Consider the following 20316-nt stretch of genomic DNA (forward strand, 5'->3'; position numbering starts at 1 on the left):
ATATGGCGATTGCACTGAATAATGGGGGAATTACATGGGTTGGCCACATTGAGGGGTTCAAATCAATGTAATTTGTGTAATAAATGAGTTTCTGTTCTGGGTCCGTCGGCCGCAGTGAAATCAGGATGAAGGGCAGCGGGGTGCAAGGGGGGGTGGGGTGGTGGCACAGCCGTTTCTAATCAGTGTGTTTCTCCTCCACAGTGAGACTCCATGACAGTATATCAGAGGAGGGATTCCACTATCTAGTCTTTGATTTGTAAGTAACTCCTCATTTGTCTTCATATGTCTTGGTTGTTTCACCAGTGTTTCTTTCAATGTAATGTTTCATTTTGTCTTGCTGTTGAAAACAGGGAAAGAATACATATGAAGTATGAAAAAGAACTTATTAAACTTTTATTGGGTACATCAATATTGCTTGAGACTTCGGTTTAAGGTTGGAAAATGTCTTCAATATTTCACTCCAGGAGAAGACTGAATGGAAACCAGGTAGAAAATTACATTGAAGGTTCACGTGAAGTAACCCTGTCGGAGGCACTGCATTAACCAGGGTCATGTGGCTGACATTGGCAGTGTCTCTCGATGAGCGCGGCTGGTGTGTGAGCAGTGTGAGCGGCCCAGCATTCTGCGATCGGGGTTCCTCTCCTCCTCTGAGAAACAAAGACGGGAAGTGCGTGTTGGCAGCGGTTCTCAAGGTGAAGTTGTGCTCTTGAAGAGGTTGAAGACTTCCTGGCACGATGGCCTTGTTGTCCCACAGCTGTGTGACATGAAAATGCTCTGTCTCTTCCGTGAGGCTGTGCCTGTTTGCCAGTCTGTCTGTTGGCCACAGCTAAATGAGTGTTTGCTCTGAGCCCAGTGGAGAAGCGCAGAGGAGGATGTGAGCCGCTTTGCTGGGAGAGGAGGATCCAAGCCCTACCTGGGTGCACCTGGCATCAGCTACCAGTCCATTTGTGAGGGTGAACCCCTTGAGTTCTCTCGCAGAGTAACAGTGTTCTCTCACCCAACCTTGGCATCACCTCTCTTAGGGAATGTTGAAAGGAGCTTTCTGTGGTGCAGTGACTGCCTTGGCGCAGTCTGGAACAAAACTGCCGACATTCCTCGGGTGGGCAGGTCTGAAAGATGCACTTGGCCCCAGTTCAGCATGTGGGTGGGTGGTGGTTGAAAATATTTAGAGAGTATGAATTGGTGGAAGCAGGACACCACGCCTTACAGCTCCTGGAAAGTTATTGGCCGTAGTGTTCAGTGCAAACTGGTCCAGAAAAGAGCTATTTATTGTGTCAAATAGCAGTGTGTGACAGTCAGGTAATGAGGGTACTGGCTTTTTGTTTTTATTTGCCATCTGATTTGATCATTTTTTTCATCAAAGTGAGGAACAACTCTCCGTAAACAGAAGTACATCAACAGCAGACAAATACGGATGCAGACGTGCAGCTCTTGAAGTACAGTCATTTTGTCCTACACCACATTGCAGCAGTATACAGAATTGATTGATAAAGAATTGATTGAAATATATTTCTTTTTTTTATTTTGCAGACAACGTAGTGCAGGTTCATGTAGCGTGTAAGAGACTGGGGGGAGAAAGGCCTCCAATACATCTATGTTTTGAGACACTTCTTGAATGTTCTTCTTGAATGAAAGGGATTCAGCAACTCTGAGGGAAAGAGGGGCCTCATTCCACCACACTGGAGCCAGAACCTTTTGGGATACTAATTGTTCACCCAGCTATACAGTGAATGAGAAGTGGGATTGAAACCTAGGAGCTCTGAGACCAGAGTGGGTGGCTTTAACCACTATGCTCCAGTGTCCCTCTGCTTTTCATCCTCTCCTCTGCTGATTGGCTGTACTCGAGATGTTGTGCTTTTTGTGCTTTCTCACCTCCACGAACTCCTGAAAAGAAAACCGAATATGACTGCGCACCCTGTCTCAGAGAGACCCGTGCAGTGGGTGTAGGGCACAGCAGGGTACAGCAGCAGACACGGTAACGGTAGGGCCCACACGTGCAGGCATTGATCACCAGTTTATCTCCTCTTTGAGATGTCTGCTCAGCTGTCTCAGTGAAGGTGAAGGGCGCAGTTCAAAGCTAAGTGTACTCTGGTAAGCTGTGGAAGTTGCTTGAGGTGAGACCCTCTAGTACAGTTGCCATAAGGATCGACTGTGAATTCCAGGCGTAAAAGAGGCAACAGCCCTGGCAGCGGAGGCATCCTGGGCTCTGCGTCACGCTCTCGGCCACGCTCCTTGGTAGGCCTCCGGCTAAGGGATTGGCACGGACAGCCAGAGCAGAAGGAGGTCGCGTTGTCTCGGGGCCTCCTGCTACATTTCGTGCTCAGTCGCTCTTTTCAAAGTGAGCTCAAGTCAAGCATCTGCATTTTCCTTCCCAGAGGGAAAAGCGCTTCCAAGGCAGCGGCGTTTTGGTGCAGGTAGCAGAAGGCGAAGAAGCTTTGCGCACTGAGAGGGCCTCCGCATCCCGACGCTGTCCGGTGGAGGTCGGTGCAAAGTCAAACAGCTCGTCCAGAGATACCTGGAGGAAAAGTAAAGGAAAGAAGCCGACGGCTCATCCTCGTGTCACTAGGTCCCGTGCTGCTGGTTCGAATGAGCTTCGACTTGGGCATGTGGGAGCTGGTGTTTTCTCAAGGAAGTTGGATTTGTACCCGTGACACAAGGATGTGTACTTTGTGTGTGTCCGTGTCCGTGTCCGTGCCCGTGCATTTCTCCATTGCTCTGGGTGAGATCAGAGGAAGTGCCACTGTGCTGCTCCCTCTTCCTTTAAGTGAACACAATCAGAGTTGTGTGGGACTGCCAGTTCTTTATTAAGGCACTGAAGACACCGGTGCCTTCCTATCAATTAAATTAGCCCACCCCCCATCCCCCCGTTGGCTCCTCGCAGTGTGAGACAGCTCTCCCAGCGCTCTCCCTCCCTCGCTGTCTCGCAACATGAAGGACTCTTGGCGACTGCCTGGATGTTCTGGGGTTTGCTTCTCAGACACACACTCTCCTGTCTTGTGCAACAGGAGCCCTGATCCCCCTGGCCCTCCACCCCCCGTTTCAGTGCCTTTTGAGCCCACCTGCTCTGTGAATAAATTAGCCATTGGCTTCGCTGAAGCAGGTTTGACATCGGTCAGCAACCAGGGCAACTTGGAGAGACCAAGGTCTCATGGAGCAGCTGGAGAGAGTTGTTAAGTCCTGCCCTTTTCCACTTGCTTCCACATGTTTTTATTTCTTTATTTTTTTTTTTTGACCCACTTGTACAGCGGGGTAATTTGTACTCTATTGATTCAGGGTAAGTACCTTTATCAAGGGTACTACAGCAGGGTGTGAGATCTGAACCTGCATCCTTTGGGTGCAAGGCAGGACCTCTAATTAAGGATGAAGCCTGTTAAGGATCACTGAGGTACAACTGAAGCCTTGTACCGGGACCCTTCAGCACCACTATGGCCACTGGGATTCCCTTGGCATCATTTCTTGATTTGGTTGCCGTCTCCCTCTAAGAGCAGTTTAAATGAGGCACAAGGAGCTCTTTCAGACAGAGTTCCTCAGCACCTTTTTGTGCCTCTAATATGTGGCTCATACTTGTGGTGCAGCACTTGGGTTTTAAGCCCATAACCAATTGTTTGGAACCTGTAATGTACCGGCGTCTGACTGGGCAGCTTCCTGCACTGCTGTTCATCTGGACTTTTCCGGAGCACGTCGTTCTCCTCCTATGTTGTTCTTTTTTAATAGCTCTTGATCCCACTTTTGCTCTTAAAGAAAAATACATTCAAATTGTATTAACATTTTATAAATGTAATCAACACGCGTCAGAGTTCATTAAAGGAAAAAGACGGCGGTTTCTTTCCAATTAGTTGACTAGTGTAGATGGGAAGGAGCCTTGCTCACACCGAACAACTGATTGGTAATTGAACGCGTCAGTGTAGTAACTGCCTTCTCCTTCTACACACTCTTTTCTCTTTCTATGCAGAGTTTTCCCAAGCAATCGGGTGCTGTCGATGATTGAAACCGCTCTTCCTACACACACCTCACCTGAGAGAAGGCTTGCAACTCGTATCGCAATCGCTAAGAAAACGACGAGCCGCCCCATGGTTGTGATCTGACAGCACTGCACAGCAAACCGAGTGACTCTTCCGTCACCCAGGAGTTACTTACGGATGCTGGCCCGAAACTGTGGGCGTGTGGTATTTGCTCAACTTGTTGACGCTGCGCCAGTGATGTGAAAGGGTCCGACCCACGAAATACACACTGGTGCCATGCAGCAGAGAATTCGTAGGATACACTAACTTCTCCGTTGCGCTCCATTGACATTTGCTGTACTGTAGAGCTCAAACACAGTTTATCTAACTTTCACACCACTGTGTGCCTCCACTGGGACCACCTGTCGATGTGTAGCACTTCACTGCAGCACTTCACTGCAGCACCTCAATGCCTTGCCACTGGCTTTGGTGTGCAGCGGAAATGCAGCCGCACGGTACGCGTCCCAAAAATGTATCCCATCGATGTAGAGATTAAAAGGACTTTAAAACACCATTGGTTCACTGTCTCTCGTCGAGCATTCGCTTTTATAGCAGCGTGCCACTTACCTCTGTGTATTTTCGATGCACTGTTTAATTTTGGTGTGCTGCCTCGGTATGGCAGCAGATCCAAATGCTTTTCTCCCCTCACCCACGCAAACCCTCCAGGAATAATTATGATAAAGATAAGGCAAAGCCTGGCTGTAAATCAAAATGTCCCTTGTGAGCGATTGCTCAAAATAAGCAGTTTATTATCGGTTTATTTCATCTTGTGCCTGTAGAGCTCAACGTGTTGCTCACTTCAGCTCCTTCGCTGTTATTTTTCGCAGTGGCTGAAGAGCGTCCGCCTCTTTCTGTTGACACGCTAAGGCACCGCAGTCGCACAGCTCTGTTCCTCTGAACACATTAGTTTAACTCGGGCTTAAATAGCAGCAGTTCCAGGATGGGGCCTCGGAGCACGTTGTGGAAAGGCCTTTCGAAAGAAAGTGCGGACATTGTGCTGCGACGCTCGCTGTGCCCCGTCTGTACGGACAATATCTTCTCACGTAAACTATCTGTAGTACCTGAACGCGGTACGACGACTGCTGGAGAACTGCAGTTTGTCAAGTGACTCAGGCTAGGCTTAGGGTTTTGGGAGTTTGTGGAAACGGAGAGGCTTGTCCAAATCGCTCTGACACACAGCTGGACCATGCGCTCACATGTCCTCGGAGTGGAGGGCGCGGAGACACCGTGTAACATGAGCAGGGAAAGAGGGCGTTAAGTCATGGCCAAAAACATCACTCCTCCCGCCATCCAAGGAAAACGGTTCTCCAGGCTTCCCGGAGAGCAGTAAAACTACAGTACTTTATTCACTAATGGAACGTCTTGTTTTCAGAATCCATTTACATTCATTCATTTAATTTTTGATGCAAATACAGAAACGTGATTCCCTAAACACTTAGTCAGTCCACAGCCGCTGTTTTTTCCCACATGGGGTACATGAATGGCCAGTATTCATACACACACACACAAAACATATTTTTTGTTTTTTTTTAAGACAATATAGTGAGAGTTTATAGAGCAAATAGGCGGTCGGGAGAGAAGTAGGGCCAAAGACACTGTTTGAGACTGTTCTTAAATGCCGGAAGGGATTCAGCAGTTCTGAGCGGCAGAGGGACCTCATTCCACCACATTGGAGCCCGAACCGAGAATCTCTGGGCTTTGGATGTTGGAGTCTTGTGTGTGAGGAAAGATATGGAGAGTTACACTTCAGAATTCCCTGACGAACAAGGACGGTTCAGTTTGTGGGTTGGGGGAGAGATTCTCCAGCCATGGCTCTTGTGCTCAGGTTTCTGTTCTGAGTCACAGGCTTGGCGCTTGTCTTCTGTCTGAGCTTTCACAGCCACGTGAAAGTGAGCCAGCAGCGCTCCCTCTTGGACTGCGGCATGCTTCTCTCTCAGCAGCCCTCCAAACTGGACTCTTGGCTGTATGTTTGCATCCTGCCCCGTGTGTGCTGTGCTGAGTGTGTCCTCCTTTGTATCCTCTTCTCCAGAGTAACCGGAGGGGAGCTCTTTGAGGACATCGTGGCCAGAGAATACTACAGCGAAGCTGATGCCAGGTGAGTGCCCATCGACATTAGCTGTGCGAACACGTGCGCTCGCGTTGTTAAGCAGGAAAGTCCACAGTTTAAACCCGAAAAGCTTGTGTTGGGGGTCAGTGATGTCAGCGAAGCAACGAGAATAAATGTTTCAGTGAATTCCTGTGGAGACGCTGCTCTGGGCTCTGTGCTCCGGGATGGCGGCCCGGCTCAGGAGCGCTCACAGCGCAGCTCCCACCGCAGCCCCCAGCACAGCCCGTTGTTGTGCCATTTGAAAGTGCATCGTCTAAATTCCTTCCAGTCGCTCCCGGATCTGACGGCTGTTCTGTTCTTCCACATTCCAGTCAATAACTGAACCATGCGGATCTGCCTGCTTTTCGAAAATTCTTTGCCTTTAAGATGTTAACATGTTATAGTACATTGAAAGTGCTAATTTATCTTCATTCAAGTGTCTAATGGTTTTATGCGAGATTTGAAATTGTGCATTTGCTTTTTGTCCTGTTTTCTGCTGTCAAGTCTAAAGATGACGACTGATGTCTTGTTGTGTGTGTCATCCTGCTTTTCAGTTCCCCTCTTTAGTGTTTTCCTATGATTTTGTCTTTGGCATTAAAAGATGAAACAGCAAAATGAAGAGCTTTTTCAAAAATCCAAACAGAGATGGGGATTCTTTAAAAATGTTTTTTTCCTCGTCACTTTTTAAAAAAAAAAAAAAACATGAAAATATATTAGCATTAAAGCAGTAGAGAATACCCGACATTTAGAATTCCTTTCTCGAGCGAACGATGAGCCTAAAGAGGACCAACCGATGAGCAGAAAGTGAGGAGCCATTTCTAAATGTACTTTTTGCAGATGCTTTATAATGAGACCAGTAAGGATTAGTTTTAAAACTCATCATCCAACAACTGTTGTTCTTCACGTATGTGCACATGGGGGTGTTTTACTGTGCACTTTAGTGTAAACACTGTTACTTGAATGTACCAGAGCAGCATTTTGTCTGGTGCCAAAATCTGCAGATGCTTTGGCCTGAAGTCCAGGTCCTCAAACCTACAACTGCCTGCTCTCAGAAGTGTTGAGTGAGACTGCCCTAAGACTGACAGATGGTCGGTCGGTCAGTCGGAGGGGCCCGGAGCGCAGCTCAGCATATCGCCTCATCTGTGCTACCTAGCCCTTGTTCTGGGGCGTCGTCACGTAAAACTGCGTCTCCGAACGGGACCGAGGGAGCCAGCGAGTCGCTCTGAGCTCCGCTGCAGGCCGACAAACGGGAAAGAGTCCAGCGAACTGTTGATTTTATCGAGGAAGTTCATTCTTGCGTAGGCTCAGTGAGACGGCCTTCCTCTCCACGCTGTTTCAGCAGCAACACCCATTTCTGTTTTGATCGTTGTGCCGCAACTCTTTCCAGGAGTCTTCAGTGCGTGCGCTTTAACCGAACGAAAAGAATTTGGTGCTTTTAATCCGCTTGTGTCCTTTGCACGGATTTGTAAGCTCTGCCTACTTCATCTCAGATCGCTTTGTTGACTTTGACTCCTCTGTGTCTGTCTGTTTTTCAGCTTTTTCCCCATTTTTTCTGATGTGCCTCTGAAATGTTGTCCCTCCTTGCTTCTCGCCCTGTCTCTTCCGCAGTCACTGTATACAGCAGATTCTAGAAAGTGTTAATCATTGTCACCTAAATGGCATAGTACACAGGGACCTCAAGGTCAGTATACACGCATAGATCGCCCACTCCACCTCCTTCCCCAGACCGAGTAACACCCACACCCACCTGCTCCCCTCGCACCCCACCTCACTTGGCCAGGGCTCGAAGCACTTGCCCCATGGGGGGAGGGTGGGAGGGTTGGAGGGTCAGAGATGCCATTCGTGGCACCTTTGCGCCCCTCCGCAGCCCAGGCGATGTGCACGTAACGTCCTCCTGGCCCACCCTATGCACGGCTGCTGTGGGGCAGACTCTGGGAGTGGAAGGTGTGGCTCTCTCAGGTAAAGGGAGGGCTGTGAATTCATGGCAGCCCCCCCACCCCCCCAAGTGCCGCCCCTCCTCCTGCTGGGTCAAGCACAGAGTGGCTTGTGGAGTGAGCACCACTTCTGTTTTGAGACCCGGGAGCAAGCGATGGCGACGACACTGTCACCGGTGAGCTCCGCAGGACTTGAGTGGGACGGGAGGGAACCCCAGCCGCCACTGTTGCGTCATGCGATACACTGGGACCCTGCAGGGCACATCGTGTGCATTTCCCTCGCACGCGTACTGATTTTGCGTTGATTCGGTCCGCCACGGCACAAGTGGAGCCTCCACCTTTCTGAAGAACATGAGGGAAGAGGAAAGACAGGCTTGTTCCTCTTTCCTCAGTCCTGCTGGGTGCCGTGGCAGTTGTCTTTGCCACCGTTTGCCTCCATGCTCCTGGGTCTCAATGACAACATGCAGAGAGTGAGTGTGAGCTTGTCACTAACATGAGCCCCCTGGTGTTTGCATGCAGTCATTGCATTCAGCAGATCCTTGAGGCCGTGCTCCACTGTCACCAGATGGGCGTGGTCCACCGGGACCTGAAGGTGAGTACAGAGTACGAAGTAGGGGCCCCCCACACTTGCCACACTGCGGCTTTTAGTCCTCCTTGACTTTCTCCACTTAGAGCCCAAGAGCCCAACCTGCCTTTGTTTATGTCAGACACTAAAGTGGTCACTAGGTCGCAGCCCAACTCTGTAGGTTCTCGCCTGCTTTCTGGGCAGGGTGGGCTGAGAGAAGATGTTCCTTAGACCAGAGTGCTCACAATCCTCTTACAAGTTCAATAGCGGCAAAGTCCTTGAGTGGGTGAAGGGCAAGAAGTTCACTGCGTTGTTCTATGTTGAGGACCTGTGTACTTGCACAGCAGAGGCTCCCACACTTACTGATTTGCACAATGAATGTTTACACACGCACTGTATTTTGCAGACACCATTCTTGGGTGTTCACTGGGTCCTGTCCCGCCATATCGAATCTCCCCAGAAGAGTGCGTCACCGGTGTAAATGCGTGGCCTCCAGTAGAGGTCAAGGGCTCATTGTGAGCCGAGAGGCTGGGTGACACTCTCAGCTTGTGGGACCACTGGGTCGGAGGCAGGGACACTTTTACCAAGATCCCCCTGTGTCTCCTTCCTCTGCACAGAGCTTGCCCAGGGCCACATTTGTTAACCAAATGGAGCAGGTGCGCCAAGGAGCATTATTGTGCTGGAGGTGCAGCCGCGTGTTTGCATCCTGTCGCTTGTTTCCCTATTGGCTGAAATTGCTGCCGTTGCCATGGAGGACGGCAAAAAAAGAGACAGAGAAAATCAAACAGGGACAGAACAAAAACGCATTAACAACGAGATGAAAGGTGTGTATGAGAGGGTGTGTGCTGGACCTCCAGTACGGCCGTGTGTATACGCACGCACTGATTGCAGTCAGCACATGTCCAGATAGGAGCACACAGAAACCCGGAGATGCACATAGGTCAACATGGGGATACATGACCTCGAAGAGAAACACACAGTTTTAGGTGTGAAAGTGCTTCCATGTACTTGGGTACACACAAAGATTCACCTGGAATTTAAAAAAAAATAAAATAAAAAAAAATCACCTGAGCTCCTTGTGGGTTGATGTCACTCAAACCCTTGCCTGTGTTTTGTGTGCGCAGAGCTGAGCCAAGCCGCTTGTGGAGTGTCAGCTCGTGGTGCCTGGAGGTGATCGCTGCATTCTAGGCTTCTTTAGACCATATGGCTTGAGATTGATTCACTTCCTCTGCTGATTGGCAGTCAGGTTTTATTAATACCCCTGTGTGAACCAGTGTGTTCATTGTGCTGACTCAGCACTCGGGAAGTGACATCAATATCTCAGCGCACCACTCGTCCTCACTGGACCTTCTTTGACTAATGGTCTCCGTCGTAAAAATTGTTGATGTACATTTTGCTATTAATGCCAGTAAGGGGATATTTCATGAGGATCTTCAAAAACTGAAGACAAGTATTTTCTGCAGAGCCACACTCATGCGCTGCAAATGATAACGGGCCATTCTGATGGTTTCGGAAGGCAGTAGAATCCCGGCTGATGTATGATTTAATAAGGTGCCTTGTACCACAATTTTCTGGTGAATTCTATTATAATAATGAGGTGAAGTTATAACGTTGTAAATGTTCTGCAGTATTAACTGCATAAACAAAGCAGTCTCATAAACAACGATGATGATGCTCATGCGTGGTTTACTGACAAGTGACTGCCGAGTGCGGTGCATGCGGAAGTTGGTATGAAGACGAAACGTAGCGAACCCCTGAGGTCTGGGGAAGGCGGAGGCCGTGGCAGCCTAATTAATGAGTCATAATTAACTTTAATGGCTGCTTGACAAACCCCACAGAAATTGTTGCATGTTGACCTTGACAGAGGACTGAAGTGTGGCTGGAACAGGAGGCTGGCTGGGCCCAGTGGGTTTGCGGCACTGCGGGAGGCTCAGCGTTAGTGCTGAACACACGCAGTGTGAACAGACTAGCATCCTGCTGCTGATTGTGTGTAAACATCGTGCTGTCATGGCTTGTAGGTGGTTATTGCTGGACTTTGTGAGGAACTCATCTTTCGCGTCGATACAGTTACGACATGTACCTGTTAGCCTGTTGCTGTGGGCTTCCGTCATATAATGAAGGCTGAATTCCAAGTGCGAGATCTCATGGCCCTATGTCACGGACAATTTAAAATCACCAGCTCACCTCAAATGCATCTTTGGACTGTGAGAGCAAACCGGAGCCCAAGGAGGAAACCCACGTGAACGCGGACTGGATTCGATCCCAGAGCAGTGAGGCACCTGCTGCACCACCGTGCCACCCTAGAGCATCAGAATAAAAGGAGAAAATAGTATAAGTCAGGATTGAGAAAGAGAAAAATCAGCACATAAGTGTTCCGTGTAAGCGATTGTGAACATTTGAGCCTCAAGCCTGGATTTAAGGCTGTCCAGAGATGACGTGGTGATATGATGTTGTGGACTTGGTTTTGAATTGGATTTTGTCTTTAAAGGATAAGGCAGGGGTGTTACAGGTCTAATGAAAATATGGATGAACTTTTTGTGTCTCAAGATCCCATTACCCATTTTTCTCTTTTAATTTAATGGTAATGAGTTCTCTTTATGAGCACATCTCCAGCCACGATTTGTATTGTCATACGAGGGAGGACTGTACTTAGACGAACGTCCGTGTCTGGCGCCCTGTGAAAAGGAAGCGATTGTCTACAGCGCTGAGGGTCCAAGTGTCACGCGGTCAGCCCTGCACACAGAGCTGCTGCTGGCTGGCACTTGGGGTGGCTTTGACGCCAGGGGCAGGGCGCCAAGTACGCTACGTTTCTCCCACCCTGGGATGCGACCCAGAACATCACTGGCTCCTCCCACGTGTGTGACATGTCCCTTGAGTCACTGTGTAAAAAGAGGGAAAAAAATGTGTTGCACTCGAGATGATTGCAGTCATTTGTCTGTGAGTCATCGCTGCGGTGTGACAGATTAGTGTGACTCTCGTGCTGAAGTGGGCTGAAGCACGGACTGTTTACGCTCCCCACCCTCGACGTCTGGAGTTTCCATTTCCAAACCTGTGGCCCCGTGCAGCGCTTTTATGCCGCACTTCCTCAGCAAGGAGGACCGATATGGTCCTTCGTTCCCCAGGAGATCTCTTCTCAGCTGAGCCATTTGTGAAAAGTGCTTCTAATTATGTGTGAGCGTGAGGTTTCCATAGTGATGCAAAACTTCTCATGAATATTCAGAGTGACAGGTGGAATCTTGATCACTTCCCTGAAGGGAGTGCTCCGGTGAGCTGTGCTCAGGGGCCAATGAGCACCGTGCTCATCCCGCAAACTGCCGCGATGCTCGCCGCATGCACGCAACGCTTACCGTGAGGAATAGGGTTACGAGGCCTGTGTCTTGGCTTCACGATGCGGGGTCTTCAGCAAACGTCCGATGAAAGTACAGTCGGTCCAGGAGCCTACAAGCGGTGGCGCTTGTCACTTGGAGTAGCACTGACATTCGCTCGCAACAACTGCCTTGGGATGAGCGTGCAGGTCAGGTTCAGACCCGGTCTCCTTTAAGCCTGGGAGATGGGAGATGGGGGATGAAAAGTGTGCACTGGCCTCCTCTCCTGATACTGGCGGCAGTGGGCTTGAAGGTCGCTCGGGAAGGTCTCTTCACTATGACAACTCGATGAGCGAGACTACGGGCCGCGTTGAACGCCGAACGCTCTTCTCACAACAAACTACTGTACAAGTCATGATATTTGACGCCACCATTTCCAACACCAGACATCCCAGAGGTTTTGAAAGCAGCATTCCACCCCCACCCCCCAATGTTCCGTGTGTCACGAGGAATGGATACATGTATTTGTAACATAAAGAAGCGGTTCCTTGATGTCAGGGAAAAGAGCCATATTTAAGTGTACTTAAGTACAGTTTGCGTTGTTCTGTGATGTACTGCCTGCCATTAGCTGTGAAAACAAGTAATATGGGCCTGAGTTTGCAGGTTATGAGCTGCTAAAACTGCTTTGAAATGTCAACAAATACATTATTCATTTAAAAAAAAAAAAAAAATCCAGCTTCCTTTTCAGTTCCTCCTCCTCTGAGCCTGAAAGGGCGTACCCAATTGGGACTCCTCCCACCTGAGCGTAGAGCCCTCTGACAGCTTGTTTCTCATTGGTTCCTCTAAAGATTTTTTTGTGCTTCACTGCACATGTGAAAACTCAGTCGTATAGTGGTGAAACACTGTTTTGGATCGTGCTGAATTTTATACAGCGAAGCTGAGCAGCTGAAGAGGAGGTGGAGAGTGTCGCATGTCCCTGAGGACTCTGGGAACCCCGACCCCTCCCAGAGTCCTCCCTCCCATTGACCCCCTCAGGCCCATGTGCCGATCTCTGTGCGGGGACTCGGGGACTTGGAGACCCTCTGTGTGCTGATGAGCAGTAAATACTGAAACTCTCCTGAACTCTTTCTGTTTTTGAAACAAAGCCAGAGAATTTGCTTTTAGCCAGCAAACTGAAGGGGGCAGCGGTGAAGCTGGCAGACTTTGGTCTCGCCATCGAGGTCCAGGGAGATCAGCAGGCTTGGTTTGGTGAGTAATCCATCTCTCTAAGATGAGGGAGCAGTAAGAGCTGTTACAAGGCTGGACCGGTTGACACTTACCTTTCTTGTACCTTTGCTTTGCTTGGAATTCCTCCGGCACAGAGCATCCTGGGACGTGAACTACATCGTCTGCTTTTCTCTGCCATCCATCTCTCCCTTTCAGGGTTTGCCGGTACCCCAGGATATCTGTCTCCGGAGGTCCTGAGAAAAGACCCTTATGGAAAACCGGTGGACATGTGGGCTTGCGGTAAGAAGCAGTTGTCTGTCGAAGCAGACTGAACCCAAATGGACCAGTCGTGGTCTCGTAATTCTCCTGGCATCCTGTTGGCCTCAGCTGACATACTGTATGAATGTTGCATGTCTCTCTGCCCCGTTTTCGGAGTAACAGCAGCTGTAAATCCCTTGAACCGCACCCCCCCGGCGTCACCAGTGCTGTTGCCCTCAGCACCCTCACATGAGACATTTACATCTCCCCAGGAGTGATCCTCTACATCTTGCTGGTGGGCTACCCTCCCTTCTGGGACGAGGACCAGCACCGGCTGTACCAGCAGATCAAGGCTGGGGCCTATGATGTAAGTACCCTGGACCGGCCCTTCTTATCCATGGCGGTAGGCCTCACATGAGTCAGTGAGTTTGCCTTTGTTTCTGCATTAGGGCTCAAAGTGGTATGCAGTGAGTGTTCAGTTGCTTGTGTGATGTACACTGGTTTATACCGTGGTATGTGTCCAGATCGCTCCTCCTGGTGATTTGATGCATTCTTTGTGTTGCTCTCTCAGATGTGACTCCTAAATGGATACATATAAATGTTTAATGTCTAGTTGCTGTAACTGTGTGGCAGCAGGGGTGTGTGTGTGTGTGTGTGTGTGTGTGTGTGTGTGTGTGTGTGTGTGTGTGTGTGTGTCTCCGGTACGATGGCACTGCACCCACCTACAGGTGTGTTGACTAGGCTTGTCGTGGCGCACTCGGAGCTGATTGTTAACTGCGTTCAGTAGAATTAGTACAATTTGTCCGAGCATCTCTGTGTAAACTGCATTACCCAGAATACACCGCTTCACTCTTGTCTGTCATACATTTCTTCTTTTTCATACATTAACGTGTCTTTTTTGCCACGCCTCCACATTGCTCTGTTTCGTATCGCATCGTTTCTTCCCAAATCGTCGCTTTTTGTCACCTCCTATGTGCCCAGTGCAGTCACTCTGTGATGTGGCCAGTCTTCTCAGCATGCTCTCTGTCGCGTGCCCGTTTCCATGGTTACTCGGCGATCTCGGTTCTCCCTCTCTTTGTCCTCCCTCTCAGCCTGGGAAGTCCCAGGCAGCTGCGTCCTCCAGGCCCGGCTCACGGTTGCCATCATCACGTGCGATGCAGGCCTGTAAAAAGGAGGCGGCACCATGGAAGGCGTGATGCTAAAATGACTCTCTCCTCTTACGTGGCGTATCCCCCCCAATCACAGCCGATACAAAACAATCACGGCTGCTGTGCTTTAATTTTCTCCATTCATTTTGATGTTATTGAAGACATGACTAATGTAGTTAACATGTCCCGGTGGGTTATTACACAAAGGACCTTTTAGTGTCTGTGCGAGATGCACTTTGTACTAGATGAACTAAATTAATGAGACACTTAATTAGGTGGTGAAATAAATTAACGATCACTTCTATTACCTGAGCACCGAACTGGGAACAGAAGCCGAATGCATTACTACACCTCGTGGCAGATGTGTGCGCTGCACGTGATGTGCTTTAGGAGCCTGCTCTCTTTCCCCTTTCCCATGATGCTTCTCTTCAGTGGAGCAGTATGTCCACTGACTGGCAGCACACGCTTTACTTCTGTGTTTACTGGATGGATTTTCCAAAAGTGCGCGCACAGGGCTTGCTCAGCACAGTCGTCCTCTGTCCTTTAGCCGAATCCCTCTTCTTCTCAGAGATGAGTAATTTGGTTGCCGTGGTGACGCAGCCTCCTGAAACCCATTTTGCCCCACAGTCTTAGATGAGTTGTTTCTTCTCCCTACGCTGCACTCATGGGTTTGGGCTGAGAGACTGAGAGAAACAGGAAGGTGGTAGTGATACGCTTCCTATGGTATTTGTTGTAATTGTATGTTTAAATTACATTTATTTTTTTATCTGACAAAGCAACTTACAGTGTTAATCTACCTGCAATTATTTACCCATTTATACACCTGGGTAATTTTACTGGAGCAATTTAGGGTTGATCAAGGGTACTATGGCTGGACATGGGATTTGAACCTGTGACCTTTGGGTCCAAAGATTGCAGCTCGAACCACTACACTACCAACTGTCCCGTTTTTTTTTTAAATCCCAAATTACGTGTTTTATGTATGTGGTTTTTGTGCTGCTGTTTGTCACTGCTCACTTTTCTCTGGCAGTATAGAAATCCTTTCATGTCAGTGAGTGTGTGTGTGTGTGTGTGTGTGTGTGTGTGTGTGTGTGTGTGTGTGTGTGTGTGTGTGTGAGTGAGGGTGAGACAGCCCCACTGTGATCTCTTCCCTCTGTGGCAGCGTTTCTATAATGACCCGGCATCCCAGGAGGGAAGCGGAAGGTGAGGAAGAAGATGAGAGGAGGAGAAGGGGAAGGGAAAGAGATGGAGGGACGGAGGGGTGGATTATATCCTACTTGGAAAGAGAAAACACAAAGTTTTGTGAACGAGGTCACGCAGACGTCCCAGAAGTTTCTAGCAGTCTTCAGTGTCGATTTGCTTGTCGAGAACTACTTTTGCCTTTTGATGTATGTGCTGCGTGTTGCAGTGTCAGCAGGGTGCTTCCTGCTCATCGACACTTGGCTCTGCGCACTTCCTTAAACGGGAGGTCCGTGGCTAGTAGCACTACAGCTGACATTGTAAAAACGGATGTACAGACTGGCTCACTGAGTCGTGTCTTCTCTCTTCATCGGTTCCCTGGTTTAAAATTCTCATTTCCTCCCATGTAGTTTCCTTCTCCTGAGTGGGATACGGTGACTCCCGAGGCCAAGGACCTCATCAACAAGATGCTGACCATCAACCCGGTGAAACGCATCACCGCCTCGGAGGCCCTGAAGCACCCATGGATCTGCGTACGTGTCGTCGCCATTAGTAACGTCCCACTGAGAGACCATAATTGAGCGCTGAAATACAGGTAACGCTGGTTTAAGGAGCTGGATTCGTGACCGGAGGTCTGCAGGTTCATGCTCCAGGTGGGGAAAACTTCAGCTGGACTTGAGCTGCTCACACTGCCGTGTGCAGAGGCCTGTGCTCTGCACAAAAATGCAGTACCATGAAATGCGGTCATTGTCGCTCTGCATGGGGCTACGTGCACCTGGGCTGAGCTTCTAGTGAGGAGCAGGAGTAGTAGGAGTAGGAATAGTAGTGGTGTACACCTAAAGAGGAGGATCTCACTTTGTTTGGCATCAAAGTGATTCACCCACAAGCCATCGTGAAGAACAGGTCCACTTCTCCAGGCTTACTGTCTCTCTCTCATTCCGCTTGCAGCAACGCTCCACAGTGGCCTCCATGATGCACCGGCAGGAGACGGTGGAGTGCCTGAAGAAGTTCAATGCCAGGAGAAAACTCAAGGTGGGTCTGCATGCAGTGATGCGTTCTGTTCAGAGCACTGAGATGGGTGGAAAAGGGACCCGGCTTGAACTCCGGTACCCACAGAGTCATTATTAGCGCCTTGGAGCAGGTGGAGAAATGCAACGTGTCCTTTCACGCCGCACCTCTGGTTAGATGTAGCAGGAGAGAGGGTTCTCTGAAACTTGCTGTGTCTCTTCTCCAGGGAGCCATCCTCACCACCATGCTGGCCACACGGAACTTCTCAGGTAGGCTGTGCCCTTCTGCCCAAGCTGTGGAGCAAAGGTCTCTGCGAAGGACGCACAGTTTGTGGGGAGAGCGAGCACTGCGGGCAGCGCAGAAACATGCAAACAGCGTCCCTGCTGTTCAAACGACCTCGCACTACTCCATTTAACCCGTATGAGCGTAGGAGTCCTTGTGAGATGGCCGAAGAAGCTGCCTCTCCTCCGTGACGTGCATCTAGAACCTGAACTAGCTATTGTTTTGTGTTACACTTTATCTAGAGACGGTGAGAGAAAATGATCACCGAACCTCTCATTGAAACAATTTTATTTCACCGGCATGTCCTGCTTTGTGTTCAGCTGTTGTCTATATATCTGAACATCAGTAGACCTCTGGAATAATTTATTTACCAATCAATTAATCAACTAAATTAATAATAATAATAATAATAATGGGCTTCTCTCTGTGGTTCAACTGGCCACAGAAGCGGGTGCCGGGTTTCCAATGCAGTGAGGACCCAGCAGTGCAGACAGCGTGTGTCCTTCTGCAGTCCTTCGACTGCGTTACCGTCTCACTCCACCTGTCTGCTGGCGTCTTAGCATCTCGTGCTGATATTTCATCTCCACCAGCTACTCGAGACCCGTTGTCGCTGTGACGGCCGCCTTGCCGCGCCACCGGACCTGCCGTTCGCTCCTTTGCTCGTGCTCCCAGCAGGGGGAGGCGTCTTTGCCTTGGTGCTCCGAACGGGTCCCTGCTGCTCGTTTCTCTAAAGGGAACGTTCGGTTTGCTTTCAGATATTGTGTATATTGATCTTCAAATTTGTATCCGTTCACTTTAATATTTCATTCTTGATGCAAACTGTTAAATTGTTGGATCATGATGTTCAGGTTTTATGAAAGTCATCTTCACCCTTTTAATGAGTTTCCCTGCAGGAATCAATAAAGTGCCTGCCTGCCTGCCTACCTACCTTCCTCAGTAATGAACATTGTGAAGCCTACGGTTTTAGAGTGAAAATGTTGTTTTCTTTTAGAAACTAATCTCTTGTATGTTTCTGCTGACATTCTGTCCTTCCCCTTGAGTTCAAGTTCAGTGAGTTTCAACAGCCAAGTCAGAAGGGTCATGAAGGCAGCGTGTGTGTGTGTGTGTGTGTGTGTGTGTGTGTGTGTGTGTGTGTGTGTGTGTGTGTGTGTGTGTGTGAGTGTGAGACAGACAGAGAGAGACCTTGCCAGGTGACACACACTGCAACCCCCCCCCCACATTTACTCTGCTTTTCTTCCTTTCGGTCATCATACTGGTGTTAGTCATTTCAGTCCCCGCCTTCGCTGTCCCACACTTTCCCTTTTCGCTGATAAAAACACACACACACACACACACACACACACAGAGAGTCAAATGTACTTCATTTGCATGAGGTTTGTTACTGTGAAAACCAAAGTAAAAATATAGCGATATACAAAATTACAGCGGTGAACTGTGAACATCAGTGCATAAATATTATAAAGCAATAATTTCCGGCTTTTTATTTCACCTTCACAAGAGGAAGTTTGAAGAAATTGGCATTTAATTTGTAAATATTTGTAGTTTGACTTGCATTTACATTTATTCATTCAGCTCATGCTTTTCTACAAAGCATCATACATCTCCTAGGGCAATACCACAGTAGCAGATACATTGTTTTCGAGTAGTCTATTTGTCACATACCACAGTGTAAACCAGTATACGTTACATGAGTGACTGGAAATAGTTTTTTGTGCTGTGCTTGAAACACGTAGTTTTCTCTAGTAGTTATGATATGTTGTAGTAAATTATGGGTTAGTGAAATTCAGACACACTCTACCAGTTCATTGTTTGGGAGAATTTCAATGGTTGAGTGCTGTCATTGAGTGAGTGTGTTCTCTCAACTGGTTCTCTTTATCCTTCATATATCTCTCTCTCTCGCACTCTTTCTCTCTCTCTCTCACACACACACACACACACACACACACACACACACACACACACACACACACACACACACAGGCACTTTGCATGTGTCACACTCTCATTACTGTCTGTCTGCAGCTTCTCTCCTTTCAGTCCTTTTTTTCTCTTCCTCATAATGTCTCTTCTCTGTCATCTCTGACGCTCAAATGTCCATTTATTGTCTTGTTACTTAATATATAGATTGTCCTCTAGTTATTTTTTATTGTGAATATTCTTATATACCATGTGTTTCGTAAAGGTTTATTGAGCTTTTATGTTAGTGTACCATTTACCATGTCGTAGTGTACCATGTACCTTGTCATAATGCATTTGTATCCCATTTTCATTTTTAAGTGAGAAATTGAAGAGAGCCAATTGAGTTTTATTTGTTTTCTTTTCTTTTTCCTTGTCTTCCTTTGTTGGGATTGTTTTACACATGAGGTAAGATTTATGAGCTCAAGGCATGATGGTGCACCTTTTACTGGCCACACTAGATGGTCGGAGGGAGAGGGGAGGCAGCGTCCTACTTGTCCCCCTGACTCCCGCAATGTCTTTCCTGTCCGCCCTGCCCTGCCCCGCCCCGCCCCGCCCTGCCTGCCCTGCCCAACCCCTCTGCTCTGAGGCTTCTGCCCCAGACCTCTCTGCTCCGTGCTTCTCCTGGCAGCCCTGCAGCCAACACCAGTCACTGTGCATGTGTGGCTGCAGCAGGCGTGGAGCCGCACTCTGCCTAGAGTGAGCGCTGCCTTCTCTCCGCTTGCTTGGCTGGGTGTTGAAGGAGTCTGGTGGTGGGGAGTGGTGCCGACTGCCAGCGGAAACACAGAAGCTGCAGCACAGAGGTGTGTGCTCGTGTGGTCCATGTAGGCAGTTGGACCGGTGCTGCCCACAAAGTGACTGTGAGCACTTTTCCTGTGGGCCCCAGCTCACTTTGGGGGGGGTTTGGCCTCATTAGCGTTTGTTAGTGTAGTGCTGAATCTCGTGCCCTCTTGAAGCACACGCGCACACACCTTAACTTGGTATGATGGATTGGGCAACGTGTAGCTGTGTACTGAGTGTGTCTTCTGCTCTCTGTCCACAGCAGCCAAGAGCTTGCTGAACAAGAAGCCTGACGGCGTCAAGGTACGTGCTGTTTGATGTGGCCTAGGTAACGCGCACGCACACAGTGGATGGTACACTCGTGTGCACACGTACTGAATCATCCACATACATTCACAAGCACACATTTTCTTTCATATCCTCAAACTGTCTGCATTTGACGCTGTAACATCCTTACAAGATTAAACACGCGCGCACACACACACCTGGGTACTGATATATACTGATCGCACACACGCATGCTCACACAAACACTTTGCATAGCACTGCCTTATCATTGATGCCATCTGGCAGCGAGACAGGTGGCTCAGTCTGCTCAGAGTCGATGT

At 48.9% G+C, this 20316-nt stretch overlaps 1 protein-coding gene across 21 annotated transcripts in view; it reads left to right on the forward strand.

The window, feature by feature from the left end:
• Window positions 1-20316, forward strand: part of camk2d1 (calcium/calmodulin-dependent protein kinase (CaM kinase) II delta 1) — a 72434-nt gene that overhangs the window by 39355 nt on the left and 12763 nt on the right. For 7 of the 21 annotated variants that reach the window (XM_018729798.2, XM_018729628.2, XM_018729663.2 and 4 more), the window contains exons 4-13: window positions 202-256; window positions 6031-6096; window positions 8541-8613; window positions 13037-13139; window positions 13314-13397; window positions 13628-13722; window positions 16093-16215; window positions 16631-16714; window positions 16917-16959; window positions 19971-20011. In XM_018729798.2, the coding sequence (XP_018585314.1) occupies window positions 202-256; window positions 6031-6096; window positions 8541-8613; window positions 13037-13139; window positions 13314-13397; window positions 13628-13722; window positions 16093-16215; window positions 16631-16714; window positions 16917-16959; window positions 19971-20011 (767 nt within the window). Of the gene's footprint in view, window positions 1-201; window positions 257-6030; window positions 6097-7695; window positions 7769-8540; window positions 8614-13036; window positions 13140-13313; window positions 13398-13627; window positions 13723-16092; window positions 16216-16630; window positions 16715-16916; window positions 16960-19970; window positions 20012-20316 lie in introns of all 21 variants that reach the window. The other 14 variants (XM_018729638.2, XM_018729672.2, XM_029254562.1 and 11 more) reach the window with 3 other exon arrangements.

The sequence above is a fragment of the Scleropages formosus genome, chromosome 1, assembly GCF_900964775.1.
Source record: "Scleropages formosus chromosome 1, fSclFor1.1, whole genome shotgun sequence".
In the NCBI taxonomy this organism is placed as follows: Eukaryota; Metazoa; Chordata; class Actinopteri; order Osteoglossiformes; family Osteoglossidae; genus Scleropages; species Scleropages formosus.